The 18,730-nt window shown below is 39.4% G+C and overlaps 1 protein-coding gene across 5 annotated transcripts in view; it reads left to right on the top strand.

Annotated features, from left to right (window-relative positions):
• The window catches only part of NELL1 (neural EGFL like 1), a 302,370-nt gene that overhangs the window by 268,720 nt on the left and 14,920 nt on the right, over positions 1-18,730 (top strand). For 2 of the 5 annotated variants that reach the window (XM_052811477.1, XM_052811474.1), the window contains one exon: positions 13,228-13,368. The exons of 2 other annotated variants lie outside the window; for them this stretch is intronic. In XM_052811477.1, coding sequence (XP_052667437.1) covers positions 13,228-13,368 — 141 coding nt within the window. The remainder of the gene's footprint in view (positions 1-13,227; positions 13,369-18,730) is intronic. One more of the 5 variants, XM_052811476.1, reaches the window with a different exon arrangement.

Raw genomic sequence — 18,730 nt, 5'->3', positions numbered from 1 at the left:
CACATTTTCTGGAGCAGCTCACCTCGCCCAATCTTTGATCTGGATCTAATGTGCATGATGGAGACTGTAGTCTTCGTAGAAAGATTATGTGGTCCTTGTGGGAGAAGGAACATACCCAGTGCAATTAGGGAAAAAAATTCTGATAGGATGGTATAAGTGTTCTGTTTTCAGTTTGTTTGGTGGGGTTTTTTGTTTTGCCCCCCCCCCCCCCCCCCCCCCCCCCCCGCCAAGTAGTCTTCCTTCCTCCTAAATGCATAAATATATATAGGACAGCTTTTTTCAGAGATGCTCACTTTTTGGATTCTTGATGTTCTGGTATCCTGTGTGCCATAGATCAGACTCATTTCACTGATAGTGAAGCTCAGAAACAGAGATTCTGCATACACATGTATGCATATATTAAAACTTTTTGTAAAGTGACAACATTCTCTATGTTCATTCATTAATCTACATACTATCTGAAGTATATACTGAAGAGCTACTAAAGGTTTCTGTGGTATCAAAAAATTTTGCTTAAAAATAAACAGAAAAGCAGAGAAATTCTTCAAGATCAAACACAGGGGCAATAGGAGCACCAGTGTTAAATCTCAAGTAGCTGTTGCTTCTAATCCTTGAATTTACTCATCTAGCTAGATTCACGGAGTCTTTGGAACCGCCCCAAAACCCCAAGCACTAATATTTACATCATGTAGCTGTCTGAGATTCTACAGAGTTCCAAATGATCCTTCTAGTGCAATCAAATCTATTTTTATGTGCCAGCTTTTGCAGATATGTTTTTGCAGAACAGTTGTATAGATTAGTGCATTTTAAGAGAGTAAATTACATTGTGGTATTCAAATAGTAAAGTCAACTAATATGAGAAACTCCTAACTTTGGGAATGCTGTTGAAAAGCAATTACATTCAACTTATGTATAATAAAACTTAGTTAATTCAATGAAACGGGGGGCACAAAACCAATTTCGATAAATGTGGGGTTTTTAATGAGTGGAGGTTTTATTCATGCAATAAGCCGTGGTGACTGTCTTCATCCTGAATAATCAAACCCCTTTCAGATAATGAAATAAACAAAGTTTTTTTATATATTTTTACTTTTTTACGAAGTATTGTAATATTACATAATACTTAGGAAGTATTTTGAGATCACAGGATGAAAGATGGTATAGAAGTGCAGTGTATTTATTATTATTATTACTAACATTTGATGAGTCCCAGGGCTTTTCTTTCAGGATTTTCTACTTATTTCAGTTGCACATTTTTAATTGCTTAGTGAAATGATGTAGTCATATCTCACAGCTGGTTTAATTGGACTTATTGATGTCTGAAGCAGCACCCAGGCTGGGAAAACTGGGGTCTGATCAAAGTCTGCAACTAATGGTTTAGGGAAGTTAAAAATTCAGTCTGTAATTAAAAAATGAAAGAGAGAGCGTGTGTTTTCCAAGTGCACATTTTATGCTAAGAAAACAGTCACTTCTTATTTATTTGGAAAAATTCATTGCAGTATTTAAAAAGAAGGGTTAACAGTAATGACTGCAGTTTTTATTCCTGAATATTTGTTGAGTTTTTCACCTGGAAGATTGTACTGGATGCAGCACTGTGCTTTCATAACTGCTGGTATACTTTATTCTCTTTAGTTATATTTAGAACAGCATGTAAAATAGGAAGTTAATTTTAAGATGGGTTTCAAGATTTTTTTTTTTTTTTTTTTTTTTTCAATGGAAACCAAGAATTTTGAATCTTCCATGAAGGAATTTTTTTAGCTTGATTAAAAATACATATAAAAATTTGCAATTTTAAAATGTTTTATATAGAACAAGTAAATTTAACATTAAAATGAATTCTGATTCAAGTTGATGCAAAAAATGGAGGACATTGAGCAGCCACTGTTAGCTTTTGAAAATCTGTATCTCGGCTCATTGGCTACTGAGGATGCAGAAGCCCGTTGTTGAGCATCTCTAGTCAGGTGAGATGAGTCCTCACCTTCATTCTGAACGTGTCGGTGGGATGTTTGGACTGCTGTATTTGTTTAGCAAATTTTACTAGATTTTTTGCAACATTTTGACTCTGATTATTTAGTGCAATGAAATACGGTGCTGTCCAAGTTAACTGGGAAAGCGTGCTTTTTTCATGTTTCTCAAACTTACTGGATTTTGCATGGGAAATCACAACAGAAAACTGCTTTTTGAGACTGTGCGCATGGTGTGATGGAGTTAGGAACCTGGGTAAATTTTACTGCTGCGGCGGGGGTAACAGATGGAAGGTGGTGGGACTGGAGACAGTTCAAGCAGACCAAAATAGAGAATGGCTTCTACTTGCATTATGAACAAAAGGAGATAGGCTAAGTGATGCAAGAGTCTTGATTTCTCTTCTTAAACAACGCTTCCAGTCTTTTGTTATTTGATATCTTTTGTGTAGGGTCTTTTTGTGTACCCTTCTTATTACCAGAAATAAACATATATATTCCAAGGTGGATGGGGACCTTCTGTTGAATGAGAGCAGTTGCAATCCAGTGCACTGTATGGAAGACCCACCGCAAACTTCATCCTCTTTATGTATCTGTGTTCGTACGTTTTCCAAAAGTATGCATTTTTATCATTTGCACTGTATTGATCAGCACTTCCTGAACCATTTTCTTCCCTGATTAATGATACAGAGTGCTTTACATTATTCCGCTTACAATCTCAAGAGCTCTTTTTACACTGCTTGTTTGGGGATTTGCTTCCTTGGGAGAGATTATTACTGTATGAATGAAAATGCTTTTCTGAGGCTGTTAATCATTTCAAGACTTAAAAAAACTAATTGAGAATATTTCCCGTTATTATTAAACTCTCAGGGGTGCTATAGGGCGTGCACACTATTATAATCTAAACCTGCAATTTGGCTTCGCTTCTCGTGCCCTTTGGCACAGTGGTATACATGGGAATTTTAAGGAGAACAGCTGACACTCCCCCAGCCCAGCCACGCTGAAGAAAATGTGCTTTTTATCATTTTCTCGTCAGCTGCTGCCTCCTGTTAGCAGTGAAATTGTTTTGACAAGTGTTATTTTGTCTGAACCATATTCAATTACAGAAGGGCTCAAACTAATTAAAGGAACTTCCTAACATTGTGGACTATTGGGCTGCAATATGATCTTCCCGATGAAGTGGAGGAGGACTCATCATGTGAGTCATTTTAAAATTGGTTGAGGCAAATCAGCAAAGAATGTATGGTAGGGAGCATTTATTTTCTGTCACAGGACGTGCTAGATAAGATAATAGGCTGTTTCTATGACTCTTTGATGTTGAACTCTAGCATTTCAAGTGCTAGATAGAGTGATACATTGGTTATGCGTTGTACCTAAAGACTGTGCATGAAGTAGTCTCCTAGCATTGGATAATAATACAAAGGCTCATCAATGAAGCTTTTAGGCATAGAGCCAGTGTCACGTGAATGATTCTTTTTGTGCAATGCACTGGATTGCAGGCAATTGGTACGTTGGGTAGAGAATGCTGTTTGTCAGTGTCCTGTTTTATGAGAGGCTGCAATCGTCTTTCGTAGCTCTGATGAACCAATTTGCAAACTGCATCCAGTTTACTTTATCAGTATTTGTTGGAGTGAGCATTCCTTCTGAGACCGAATCACAGAATGACAGAATGCTTGAGGTTGGAAGGGACCTCTGGACGTCATCGTGTCCAGCACTGCTGCTCAGGCAAGGCCATCTAGAGGCAGTTGCCCAGAACGTGTCCAGATGGCCTTTGAGTATCTCCAAGGATGGAGACTCCACAACCTCCCTGGGCAACCTGTGCCAGTGCTCGGTCATCCTCACACCGAAAAAGTATTTCCTGATGTTCAGGTGGAACCTTCTGTCTTTCAGTTTATGCCTGTTGCCTCTGGTCCTGTCACTGGGAACCACTGAAAAGAGCCTGGCCCCATCCTCTTTGCACCCTCCCTTTAGGTATTTATATGCATTGGTAAGATCATAGAATGGGTTGGGTTGGAAGGGACCTTAAAGATCATCCAGTTCCAACTCCCCTGCCATGGGCAGGGACACCCGACACTAGACCAGCTTGCTCAAAGCCCCATCCAACCTGACCTCAAACACTGCCAGGGATGGGGCATCCACAAACCATCTGGGCAACCTGTTCCAGTGCCTCACCACCCTCACAGTGAAGAACTTCTTCCCTACATCTAATCTCAATCCACCCTCTCTCAGTTTAAAGCCATTACCCTTTGTCCAATCACTACAGACCCTTGGAAAAAGTCACCCTCCGGCTTTCTTGTAGGCCCCTTTAGGTACTGGAAGGCTGCTATAAGGTGTCCCCGGAGCCTTCTCTTCTCCAGGCTGAACCACCCAACTCTCTCAGCCTGTCTTCATAGGAGAGGTGCTCTGGCCCTCTGATCATCTTCGCAGTCCTCCTCTGGACTCACTCAAGCAGGTCCATGTCCTTCTTATGTTGGGGGCCCCAAAGCTGAATGCAGTACTCCAGATCCCCCCGGAGCCTCCTCTTCTCTAGGCTACACAGTTCCAGCTCTCTCAGCCTTTCTTCCTATGTGACATGCTCCAGACCCTTAATCATCCTTGTGGCCCTTTGTTGAACTTTCTTCAGTATGACCATCTCGTGTACTGGTGAGGCCAGAACTGGATCCAGAACTTCAGGTGTGGCCTCATCAGCGCTGAGTAGAGGGGAAGGATCACTTCTCTTGACCTGCTGGCAATACTTTGCCTAATGCAGCCGAAGATACCATTCGCTGCCTTTGCAGCAGGGTCACCTTGCTGGCTCGTGTTCAACTTGGTGTCCACCAGGACCCCCAGCTCTTTTTCTGCCCAGCTGCTTTCCACCTGGTTGGCCCCCATCAACTATTTTGCTTTAACATATATCCCCTTTAGGTAATTCTCAAATTTTGTGATCTTAGCAAAGAACGTGCAACTCTTTAATTGCAGCATGCCAAAATCAACTGTTAAAAATATTTTTATTCTGGTTAATATATTAATCTTTTTATCAGATATTTAATTTATATTGCCACACAGATTTGCTGAAACATAATTCTGCAGTCTGTAATATGTTCTTAGCATGGTCTTAGCAGTCATTGTCAATTAAATGAATCTGAATTTACAGCAGTCATACTTTGAACTGGCTTAAAGCAACAGCTCTGTGCACAAAAATACTGTGCTGTTAAGGATGGATTTGAACTTTTTTTTTTTTAAATCTACGTAAGCCTAGCTGTGTAGAAGTATACCTCTGTGTGCTGAGGGCTTCGTTGATTACAGTCTATTTACACAATAGACCTCTCTTATTGATCTTGTTCTCTCATTTTATTCTAGTATGCATATCTAATATTCTGCATAGCTACTCATGTATAATATATGCAGATACAACTCCAGTATCACAATTTAATTAAATTAGTAATCAGGGATGAAGATACTGAACATTCTTAAAAAATAAAGCTGGTGTTCATGAGGGGGAGTGAAGGCTGGCCTTGCCTCTACCTGGTTATTTGAAAACATCTTTATAGGGAATAGAGAAATGGTGATGTAAATGACAGGACAATGGACTGGAATTTCACAACTGAGGAGCTTCTCGCACATTGGCTTTGGGCAACTTTGGGCAATTCGCTGTACCTCTCTGCCTTAGTTATCTCACCTGTAAATTGCACAGGATACCTCTCTGTTCTACTGTAGAAAATGGTATAAACAAATTAAATAAATACCACTTTCCTAGTGGTCTGCAGTTGAGTTTCTGTACCAAAATGCTACCTGATTGATTTACATGGGTAACCTTAGCACGGATATCGCATGCTATTTCTACCTAGCAGGTAGAAAACCAATAAATTCAGGGTCCTGACAAAGTGCTCTGTTACGCTTAGGAAGAGCATAATGTCAAGAGAGTATGAGAGGAGCATTCCTGGAGAATTGTGGGATATTGCCAGCAGGTACAAGGTGCTAGTAGGCGATGAGCTAAATAAAATTTTGTCTTGAAGTTGTGAGTCATCAGTCCAGCAATGGTTGGAGTTTGCAGGCAGGCTGTTTTGAACTAGTGGGTTCCCCACATCTCTCTCCAAGCCAGCTATATCGAGCATGATCTTGTCTTCCAAGACATGGGAAGAACCCAAATACAATAAACATTGGCCTAATAGCCCTGCTGTTGTCAGGGTGATGTAATTTGAGAGACATGTTGACCACAGGCCTCAAATTTGACAAGAAAGCCTTTGCCTCAGTTTGAAACTTAACGTACTAATTGTGAAGTCAGTCTGTTTCTGGCTTGTAGAGTGATAATTAAAATCCTGTTTGCAATGGAAACTCAAATGCAATACTAAATATGAAATAGTTCTTCACCCTGCCTAGTATATTCCTGCCATGCTTTTCACTGAGCAGTCTGGCTGCAATTCTTATTTCCTGCATCACGCAGCAATCTTTATGAGAATAAAAAACTCGTTTCAGCTCTGGTGTTGTGAAGCGACATTTATTTGGACCATCCAGGACCTTTAGGTTGCATACTCCAAGTGTGCTGCATAATTAGCATACAAATAGATGAATGTGAGGGTATGAGAGAGACATGATCTAAACTGATAAAGACATCATCTTGGAGTGTATATTAAAAATGAATTTCAGTAAATCAGATGTTATATATTAAAAGAATTGCTGGTATGACTAGTCTGTGTTATTATTCTGATACCAATTTCATTCCATTTATCATTGTTAAACTTACCATTCTAAATTTGCACATGAGTTTCAGGTGATTAAAAATCTTGATAACACCAATCCAGAATTACACAATAAAGCATATTACAACTGTACTTTAATTGTAATGAGTGGTGGGCACACCTTTCATCCCTGAAAGATATTTAGTACCATTAAACTGCTGCATGGGTCTGATTATTCATGAATTTGAGTTGTATTCACTATCTCAACAAATTTAAAGTTTTATGGCTTATTGCTGTGTCCTCAAAATAGAAAAATGGACCAAAGCCTGCATCATTTATTCAGGCAAAACTATTCCTGCCTGAGAAGGAACTGCAAAGGCTGATATAAATATAATGCAATTAAAATCAGTCTGTGAAAACAGCCGTGACTGCTGAGAAGAGAGAAATATGTTATTTGGTGCTCATTGTTTGCCCAAAATCTCCTAATGAGTTAAAATGAAAGTAATTGAAAAAGACGCTAAATCTCAAGGAAAAATTTCCCGAGCAACTATTCCAAAGCCTGCTACTGGCTTCAATCAGAGAGAGGGGGAATCTTTATCACCTGAAACACTTAAAGCTATGAGACAAGAAATTGATGATTAAAACGGTCAATAGATAGGGCTCAGAGAGATGTCTTTCCCGTCCTTTCTGATTTTTAGTATCTCTGTAGTCTTAAGAATGAACTGGCCCCATGAGATTGAGGGACAGCCATGAGTCATTATTCAAACATAACTAAATTATACAGTTATCTGTGTTCTTCTAAGTTACCATTTGTTTAATAGCTAAATTGCTGTACCATTGCTGTATAGTTGGTATTTCAGGCACACTGGGTTGTAAACCTGCGACAAGGTCGGAGCGCTGTAGCCTCTTCTACTTTGCGCTGGGAAAATTTACCAGACTTTAAGGGTGGCCATTGTCGATCTATTTCTGCTTTGTATTGCATATGTTTACAAATAAATGCAGGCCCTTCTTGATAACTGTAGCGAACTGTCAAAGCTAATGTAGAGATTTAGTAGTATAGCCAATATAAGACTCAAAGGATAAAATTCAGCCTTTATATGAGTTTGTGTAAAACAGTAGAATTATTGTTTCCTTACATCAACTGAATTTGGCATGAAGGTAGGCAGGTAGGAGATTTTTTTGGTTTTTTAGAGAGTAAGTTTTTCACCTCTACTCTTCAAAAGCAGTTGTCTTTGCTTTCAGGGATAATTCGAAGTAGTTGAATGACTCCTTTGCAGCGGGGAAGCTGTTTGCCTATTGCTGTCCGTGACAACCTGCAGTACCGCGTTCAGCTCTAGGGCCCCCAACATAAGAAGGACATGGACCTGCTTGAGTGAGTCCAGAGGAGGGCCATGAAGATGATCAGAGGGCTGAAGCATCTCTCCTATGAAAACAGGTTGCGGGAGTTGCCGTTGTTCAGCTTGGAGAAGAGAAGGCTCCAGGGACACCTTATAGCAGCCTTCCAGTACCTAAAGGGGGCCTGCAGGAAAGCTGGAGAGGGACTTTTTCCAAGGGTCTGTAGTGATTGGACAAAGGGTAATGGCTTTAAACTGAGAGAGGGTGGATTGAAATTAGATGTAGGGAAGAAGTTCTTCACTGTGAGGGTGGTGAGGCCCTGGAACAGGTTGCCCGGAGAAGCTGTGGATGCCCCATCCCTGGCAGTGTTTGAGGTCAGGTTGGATGGGGCTTTGAGCAAGCTGGTCTAGTGTCGGGTGTCCCTGCCCATGGCAGGGGGGTTGGAACTGGGTGATCTTTAAGGTCCCTTCCAACCCAACCCATTCTATGATTCCTTTCTTGCTATCTCTGTCTCATGGAAGTGAGGCTCATGCGAGAGTAGGAGATGAGAAGAGGCTGTATTTTACATAGAACTTATGCCACGGTTGGCTGGGTGAATTATTCTGGTCTTTTTATGTTGAAGAAAAATAGTCCAAGGTGGAAAACAAAGCTGTAATGCTCTAGAACTAATGGAGTTAACTGTCAGGGTATGATTTTAATTCAGGAAGCTTGAGACCTGTGTGATCCTTTCTTGTTAGTACATGCTTTTCCTGCTTATAGGTCTCCCGATCAACAGAGAGCTAAAGATAAGGATCTTATATTTTTTGCATGAAAAAGAGCACAGTAAGAGTTTGATGAACAGACACTTTTATAATAAAACTCTTCCGTCTCATTGAAACTGTAGATTGCTAGCTATTACATGACATCGAGCAGTTTTCCTTTCAGTATTATCACACAGTGACTTTAATGTGATGAGGCATTAGAAAAGATTGAATTATTTTAATTTTACTTTTTCACTGGGTTCTGAAGCCATTGTGTTTTATTTTGAGGTAAATTATCCTATTTATCTTGTCTGCATAAATACCTTTATGAATAATGCAAGAAGCTGGAATGGTAAAAGTAAAAATTACAGACCTGTCCTTAAAGGACAGGATTAACATCCTGCAAGAGCTTATTCAAAACCAACTGGTGCCTTTATTCTACAACACAAAAAAGTGCTATTTTTGAGCTTTTGCAAAGGCATTATAGTGGAGTGTTGCCAAATCCATTAACGATTCCGTACTAATGACGGTTAAATAACTGAGTGGGGTAAAAGCAGGCAATGGAACAGTCTGTACAAGATCTCCTTTTACATGGATGTTGTAAGATGGCTTGAATGAAAAAAGCCTGCTAAAATATTTCCACGGAGGTAAAAGCAGCAATGTCTTATGTTGAATTACAGCTAGAAAAGAAAAATATTATACTTAATGCAAAGGTAGTGCAGATATTTAGCCAAAGACTATAGAGGCAAATTAAGGTTATGGGAAATTTCAGTTCCCAAAGAAATTGGCCGTTTCTCACAAGCACTCTGGTTTGGACTACCTAGCTATTAACACCAATATACATAAAACCCATACAGATTTGTGAGTCAGTGAATGTGTTTTCACTGGCTTCTGTGAGCGTGGCTTAGCCACGTGGGTTGACAAGGAGAAGATGTGCATGTAAAAATCCAGGCTCCTCCATCCGTGGCTGGATGCCGCGATGCTGCGAGAAGGCAGAGCCTGGAGCCCTGAGAGCCGTGTGCTCGCTCTGCTGCCAAGAGCACCGAGAGCAGGCGAGACCTAACGCATGGGAACGCAGCCGAAAAATGTCCACCCGTTGCTTCCTCTGGCCTGTGTCATTACAGAATTTCTGAAGAGGTTTTCTTGTGCTCCTTTGAAGAATGATTATAATTTTTGTATTGTTTTCACTCTCAGGTCAGAGGTATACAGTTTCATTTGAGCTTAACATAACTTTAGGAAGAAGTTTATATAGCGTATTCTGGTAAGCATCTGCACACACAAAACACACACACACACACACAAAAAGTGCATATATAGCTCAAATTCTATAGCAAAACTCCAAACCAGACTTCAATAGAAAGATATTCAACCTGAGGCAAGTATGCAAATATAGTGCTAGGATCTAAAGATGGAAAAGGCAAAGATGAAGAAAGGTGAATTGATTCTAATTCCCTGAACTGGCCGTTGTGTATAGCAACATCTTCCTATGCAGAAAAAATCCTCAAAAAAGTGTTTTCAGAAGCCATAGTACGTCCAGATGGAAATGATCTGTTAAGTGAACTACGTATTGTCATGGTGTATGACACATCATTTTATAAAGCTGTTATTTGCAGTTCCCTCTTGGTATTACAAGCATCTTAAATCATTCTGAATTTCTAAAACAAATCCATAATATTTTCCTACACCTGCAGAGATATGTTTATACATATGCTACAGATAACGCACAGGATCACAGGAGAAGCTTACAGACCTAATAATAATATTGTCTCCCCTTTTAATCTTTATGTACATCATTTTAAGCATGGGAATAGGAAACGGCAATATATTAGACAAATGGAGAAGCCGCTAATGGTTTTCCCTGTTTATACCGCTCTTCATGTATATTGTATTTAATGACACGATGCCAAAGGAACACTTAACTCACTGCAGAAGCAGGGGAAGGGACACACACACGTGCGTGCGAGCAAAATGGCTCTGGGAGAGGAGAGGTAGCAGTAGGGAGCAGAACTTGAAGGATTCTTCTTTTTTTAGCGGTTGCTTCTGCATCACTGGTGTCTTCAGTGGCAGATTTTCCCAAAGCAGCCAGCACAGCACCTCCTCTTCCCTTGCCCTCTGCCCCTGGCACGGTTCGGGCAGTGCCGGTGTAACTCCACTGGTTTAAGGAGACCAAGGAAGTAAAGGAAGAACCTATACAACTGAAAGTGATTCCTTTTTGCCTAGCTCTGGTTTAAGAAACCAGTTTGTGTCTCCCTAAAAATCAGTGGACAAAAGCTATAGACAGGTACAGCACTGCCATAAGAAAGTCATCTAGTATTGAAATAGATCTATGTATTATTTTACTTTTCTGACATAATCTACAGGGACTCATACACTCTTCTTCTTCCATTCAGTAAACCGCTGCTTAGTTTTGGTACGCTGGCAGACAGGCTTTCTGAAAAGTAATCTACCAGCCAATTAGTATCGTCCACCATGAGCCTAAATCAAGTACACTTTCAAAAGGGCTCAAGTTTAGAAATGAACTTTAGGAAAACTCTATTGATTTTGTAAATTAAAAATGTAAAATTGAATGGATAGAGGTCCAGTACAGGACTGACCCAAGGAAGCAATCTTTAAGCAGGAACATTCTCTGATTCAACACTGGGGAAGAAAAGAAAGCAAGATGAAGGATTCATTTGCAGTTGACCTGCAACAGCAAAGTCATTCACTTTCCAAATAGGATTAAACTTGTTCTATCAGCCATGACATGTGAAAAGATCATGGTTTTAAATTCCATTTGCTGTAATGAATTGAAAGTGTCTGAGTTTGCAAGCAGCACTCATCGTTGATGGACAGCTAGATTTGCGCAGTGTTTTAACGCGAAAATTAGCTTCTACAAAATAAAAAGTGCAGAAAAGGTGGCAGCAGTGACAGATTTTGAGGCATAAAAAAATTTGCTTTATTGTTAGGTGGAAGCTGAATAAAGCTAGAAATAAATAGTGGTTATAACCTTGTTATGTAGATAACTTGCTTCGTTCTTGAGTGAGGGTGAACACAAAACTGGAAAAAGACATTTGTTTAGGTTTCTCAGACATATTTCGACAGGAATAAATATTATTACTTAAATGAGGAAAAATTGAACTTTTCTATGGTATTGCTTGTAAGATGTAAGAAAATGGAATTGTATTGAAGGATGCTTAATTCATATCAATTTCAACGTACATCAACATGACTCCACTGCAGTCCATGAAACCATATTGGCGTATGTATTCTGTAAATTGAGATAAAAGCTACGCTCCCTGGTTACTTAATAACCTTAACTCAGTCTTGCATCAGGATCATGAGACATTTGTATTTTGATGCTTGCCGAACTAAATGCAGCTGCGGAACCTATTTTCCCCAAATTTGTGTTTGGTGTACACAATTTTATGCATATTTTAAATGTGCCGATTGCCAAGAGAAAAGTCTCGATGGGTGAAAACGGCTGATATTTGTGAATAATTTGAGATTCATTTTAATTGATAAGGTACCCAGCTGAAAACTGTCCAAGATTGGGGGGGGGGGGGGCGGGGGGAAAGCTTGAACTAAATAGAGGAATGAAAATATAATAGCTTCTTAAATTACCGCAAGGTTAACATATAATTAATTCGCTAATTTTAATTACAACCCTACAAAATGTGCTGAAAAATGCTCAAAGGGGAGAAGCAGCCAGGTGCCAGACATGATTAACCAAGGTTACTAGCAATTATGAGGTCTCTATTAACCATGTTACAGAAATTTTAAGAACTCCTTTATAAAAGCAGCACATTTATCGAAACTCAGCAGGGTATTCATCTTGCTGTACCTTTCCATTGCTGCAGACTTGCTGTCATTTGCCTCACTCTTTTCCAGTTAAATGTTTTATTGCAGCTGAAACGCGGACTGCTTTTTCTGTTCGTCACACGCTGTTATACGTGTACTAGGTATTTATTTTGATCATATAAACAAAAGAGATTAACTATTGTTTGCAAAGTGCTCTGAGCACCTTAAGTGACAGATAGCTGCCGATATCACAACTGAGCACTAGCAACACAAATCCTGAAGAAAATGCTTGCTCTTTCCAAGGTGTCCTGGGACGTGCAGTTTGTAAAGCAGGAATACTGCTGCAACTGCCTTTTCAGTGGAGAACCTGCTCTGCAGTGCTTTATATGCACAGACAAATGTAATTTCTGAGTTAAAAAAAAAACAAAAACAAAACAAAGAACAAAAATATCTGCATGTTTGCTTTGCATTTTAAACAAATCATGGTGTAAACAAATGTCTTGTATGTATCAAATTCCATGATGTATTATTGTTCTTTTTTATTGTTGTTATGTGAGTCATGTTTAAGTGTCTGTTGTTTGGAACCATAATAAACCTTGATCCATCTATTAAAAGAAGACTTTAAAAAAAAAAAACAACAAAACAACAAAAACCCAACAAGATAAAAAAAACCCAAAACCAAACAACAACAAACCTAAAACATTGGTGTCAAAGGAAATTAATTTCCTGGCTGGCTTGTGTTTTTCTCTGAGGCAGATATTGATGAGTGTGCAGAGGGGATCATTGAGTGTCACAACCATTCACGCTGTGTTAACCTCCCAGGGTGGTACCACTGTGAGTGCAGAAGCGGTTTCCATGACAATGGAAGCTATTCTCTTTCCGGGGAGTCCTGTGTTGGTAAGCAATGATCAGCATAGTGCTTTTTTTTTCCTCCTTCTGCATGGTGTTACAAAGTGACTATTGAGACGCTGTCCTGAGCAGTAACTGTGTTTAAGGCTAAAATGAGAACGCGAGCGAGCGTGTCTGTGTTTGTCAGCATCCCCAGCCACACAGCGTGGGTACTAGTTCAAGACGCGTCACGTTTTTGAACGGTTATTACAGGAGGGAGACTGTCAGAGATCCAAACTGTGACTAGCTGCGCTTTGCCATTTATCATAATAAGTTGCTGTAAAACCTGAAGTGAAAGTAGGCTTTCTGGGGAGCATAATAGGCCACAAAAGGGGAAGAGTTGGTTTTCCATTTTCAAATTTCAGTAGAGCGATATGAGAACACGTTTGGGGTACATCTGTGTTGCTCTGATTTGTTTGTTTTCCATTGTTTGCCATCATCATCATTTTATTTTTAGAATTATGCAAATAGCATCAAGCTCTTTATGCGCCATATTTGCAGAATAAGGCCCTAAGAGCATGAACGGAGAGGAATTTTTAAAGGGTGTGGAGGAGTTTGTTGGTTGTTTCTACGGGAGGATAAAGGACGAGGCTCCATGAGGAGTTAGTGCTGGTTCTTGCAGTCTGGGTGCCCTTAACTGTCTGTAAGACTATGTGTGCCGCTACAGCAAGTAAGCAGGAATAAAATCACAGTGAAGACGGTAACTGTGGCTTACCTCTGCCTTAGAATTTTTCCACCTTTTTACTTACTCTCAGTAGCCTTATACATAATTTCTATATGGTATTTTATCAGATGATTTCAAAATTATTTAGAAAGGATCCCATTTTAACTTCTATAGAGATACAGATCAGCTTCTCATAGTTCTATGTCCTTTCTTTGGAGTTTCAGTTTCTTCATCTCTACTCAGTTCTATGCATTTTCTATAAAAGCTTTTCTGCTGCTTCTGTGTAAGAATTTTTTTTTTTTTAACAATGTAAATTTCATTTATCATGTCCATAGGTGCGAAGGGCTCTTTCTAAGTGTTAAAGTGTACAATTAAAGTAAAAGTTAAAATAGAAATTTGTAATAAAAATGCATAAATTTAGTTGTAACTTGTAACAAACATTCCCATCTTTTACAAATTTTGCCTATTAGAAGTTCTCGGGATAAGATAGCATGGTGATTTAAAAATGCAGAGGAACAATAATTATTTTCAAAACCAATATTTTGTAGATTGTCCAGCTATATTAGCTTTTTACACATCGTCCTAAGCTGGTGGGGACCTCAATAAAATCACAACAGTGAGCTTCATTGGGGTGGCTGTGTAAAAAATGGCCAACTTTACAGCATTTTGTGACTTAATAGGTAAAATACCACATGAAAGTCATGTATTTCTAAACAGATTCTCAAATGTTAAGATTTCTCCTCCGGTTTATTTAAATGCTGTAAAAGGAGTGATGGACAGAGCAATGTTGAGAATACTTGCTTTATGAGAAGTCAAAGCAACAGGACATAACCTTCAAAAAGCCCTGAGGCAGTTGGGGAATAAGGGACATTTGTAGCGTTGCTGGTGCCTGCCTGTACCGCGTGCATGGGGAACCCCATCCCTTGTCAGGTTGGTTTGGGACAAAGAAGATGTAAAGCTCAGGGTGGTCTCGGAAAAAAACAGACGCATAGGCAAGACCGTGGTTTTGGATGGTCCATAGCTAGGCTCGCTCGCTGAAAAGGTCAGTATTGCTTGCATTGCATCGCTATTAAAGGGAAGGGCACGTGGCTACCTCCCAGCAAAAAGGAGCCCCAAATGTTCTGTATTCTGCGGAGAGTGAAGGAATGAGTTTTCTTGAAAACAAACTGCCCTCGTTTTGACCTGCGCAGCATGCTGGAAGTTCGGAAGGTGAGGTGCTCGTCTTGCCATATGCAAGTTGTAAACAGAATGTGAAATTAGCGGGGTTATTTTAACTGAATAGCTTTTCTGAGCCATCTGCTGCAGGGTACCAGTGAGGAAGAGGATAAACCAGTTTATTTCATTATACTGGTTAACCAATTAAAAAAATAATTGAAAGATTCTGCTAACCCATATTGACAAAGAAATTTCAAACCGTGATGTTTATTTTAAAGTGCAACTAAGACTTGATTAAAATGACAGATAGATAACACTACACATTCTAGCTAAAACTAGGTTTCTTGAACACTAACTTTCATCACGTTACAGAGCTTGTTTGCATGGTGGAGGACTATTTAGAGTCAGGGCCGGAGTCATTCACTCTATTTCAGATAAAAGAGGGTTCATCTGCTTAGCAACAGCATTGTGTCCTGGCATATTTTAAAGACTGCGTACTGAAATCCTCCTGTGTACCTGAGGTGGATTTGGGCCCTTGCCTTTCAGTATGTTTTGAAACGTTTCTTCTTCATCCCCGAAGAACAAAACTTGAAGAGCAATAAATAGGCTAAGAACATAAGTAAAAAAAGATTAAGACCTCCCCCACAAACTAAGAATAATGATAATAATAATGACAACAACAAATGAAAATCATAAGGCAGTGGGAGGGAGCACTCAGCTCTGAGAGATTGCCCAAAGCCCAGACAGCCGGTCGCTTTTGCTGGATGCATTTGTGTATCTATTGGTTAACCCCCTTTCCCTCCATTTATACGTAGGGGGTCATGTATATGTTGGAGCTGAGTCATTGCTTGCAGTGTGTCTGCAGCGCTTGCGGAACATTTTAAAAAATAACATCTATTTGGGAAGTGTTGTGATACCACAGTGCTTCTAAAAGCTTCATTCTCATTGACTAGGAGAAAACAGTGGAGTTTGTCACCTGGCAAGGGACAAACGTGTAAATCAATGGATGTGGCAGGGAAGGTCGTGATATTGCACCAGAGCTTCGGTAATAAGGACGTATGACTTAGCCAGGCCACTTCGAGCTTGGGAAAATTCTTTTATTGCTCAAAATACCAACCGAAGGCAGCTTTGAAAAGGGAATATATTTCCATGGCCATGCTTTTATAAAAGATGTCAGCTTCATAAGGTGATGGTGAGCAGGCTCAAATTAAGAGAATGTAATTTCATTTCCAGCGGTAGCGTTTTTATGAGGCACTGGCCTTTCACAATATGTTATTAAGAATACTGCTTGCAGACAAAAGACAATTGCTATACTAAGTTGCTACCAGAGTTTGCTTTGCAATTAAAATACGTAGGCTATATAGTTGCTGGGTTGTTTTTGGTTTTTTGATAGGAGCTTTGCTACACTTTAAGGTAAACAAACAAAAACATTTTATAGAGAACTGTGAGCTGTCAAATGATACATATCCCAGTATTGACTTCTATCTACTGATACCATATTGAAGCAACTGGCACACGTTTTTTTCTCTGCACTAAGTACCTGCTGCCAAATACTGCTAATTCAAAAGGTAATCATTGAATAAACCCTCACCACTGAATCTTCAGTGATAACCTTTAAGATTATCAGTACCAAAGAAGGGAAAAACGGGCAAAGAAATGCTGTATTCTGGGAAGTTAATAATGTCCCACAAAGGTTGCTCCTATCTGCAGCAGAAAAATAAAAGCAAATGAAATTATACTTTTTAATCTCCATCTCTCTTTAAGCGAGATGCTTCAAGTCTGTAGAAAGCTGTTCAGACCCGGGAGTACAGAATTCCTGATTCCATTTTTTTCATGGTGTTTCGTGTTTCTGAGTCTCTACGTTGTGACTCGCAAGCACAGAAGGAAAAACGATCAAGGCAGCAGTCCCTGTCAGTTGTTGGTTATTTTTTTCTTTAAGAATCGGTGCAAATTTTGTGGGGAAGCTTAACACAGATCCTCCTCCCACCAAAAACCCACAGGATTCACCACGTATTTTGTCCTGAAAGGGTGCGTAGCTAGACCTCCTTGCAGGGTTAGAGTAGCTGTTGTGGGGAAATGAAAGCTGGAAAAGGTAGGACTCAGCAGCATGTGTTAGTCTCCCACAAAAGTTGGGTGCGGCAGTGCTCGAGGGTCAAGCCTGAATGGGTTTAAATTCAATTCCTGAAGCTTTCGTATGCTCTGTAGCGTGCTGCAGTGTTGTCTGTTACCTAGATCAGAAAGCAAGAGAAAAGGAGGTTTGTTCTTTGTTTATTTTGCCCCCTTTCTGTGTCAAACAAAAAACTAGACCCATCCTTTGAAAGGCTTCCTATATGCCTGGGAATTGTTTTTCTATCTGTTGTTAGAGAAGTGGGACGTAGACAGAAAGGTTTGCGTATGGTACGGAGTATCCAAGACCAACTCTAGAACCTGCTGGTTTATGACTTTCTTCTATTCTGCTCATAGAATTTCTTAAAGCTCGTCATAGCAGAGTCTGTGTCTGTGGATTTTATCCTGTAAAATAAAAATTATCTTGCTTACTTCCCATTTAGTAAATTCTGATTCTTGTATTCTGAGAGAAAGTTGCATTACATGTCTTCAAGGTAATTGTGTTTAGTCATTTCTATATTTCTGGAAAGCATTAGTAAATCCTATATTCAGAATCTAATTTACTATGCAATGTTCTATTTAATAGACCATTATGTCTCTATAGAATAAAAGTACTATCATAAAATATTTTCTAACTAAAAATGAATCTGTTTAGTGATTTTTTTTTTTTTTTCAAAGATGAGTCCAAATCACTTTGATTTACAAGGAAGGCAAATGCATTAAGTGACAAGTTGCCTGTGAAAAATGGTATGTCAAAACAGTGTTTAGTTAACTTGTACATACATTGGTTTGGGAGCCCAGCATACATTTTTCACGTTAACATTATACTGTAATGGTTTAATGTACCATAACAGTTAAAATTAGCACATTAGTAGGGTTCGTTCTTCTGCAACAGCTTATCATGATATTACAGAGCACCACGCTGCATGACTTGCTTGCACACATTTATTAAGGTGCTATAGAAAAGTCATACCATTAAAACCTGAATAGCCTTGAAAACTAAGAAATGAAGTAGCTAGGGATTGGTTTAAAATTTCAGTGAAACCAAGTTAATGAACTTGTGTTGATATGTACAGTCATGCTTGTCTTCTACCCCATTCAAATACAGTGGCCATGGGACCTCTCATAATATCTGAGGCAAATTACTTCTCGTTACAACCAAAAAGGATGGAAAAGGAAATTGCATCTCAGGGGATTATTCTGTTCCATTTTGATTCTGATTTCTTGTCTGCCCACGTTACCAAGGTATCTTTATGTACTTCGATAGTATATTGGGAAATCAGCACATCTTGGGTGGTTTTTCTTCTTTATTTTCCCATCCACAAAATGTGACTGGTTGCATTGCGGCTAAAATACGTACGATCAGGTACATTTGTTTAAAGAAGCACAGATCGGGAGTGTTTGAAGAGTGAAGATCTTGATCAGTTTTATGATAGTCCTGTGCAA

The sequence above is a fragment of the Harpia harpyja genome, chromosome 16, assembly GCF_026419915.1.
Source record: "Harpia harpyja isolate bHarHar1 chromosome 16, bHarHar1 primary haplotype, whole genome shotgun sequence".
NCBI lineage: Eukaryota > Metazoa > Chordata > Aves > Accipitriformes > Accipitridae > Harpia > Harpia harpyja.
The sequence above is the reverse complement of the archived record's forward strand: the minus strand, read 5'-3'. Positions and strand labels throughout refer to the sequence as shown.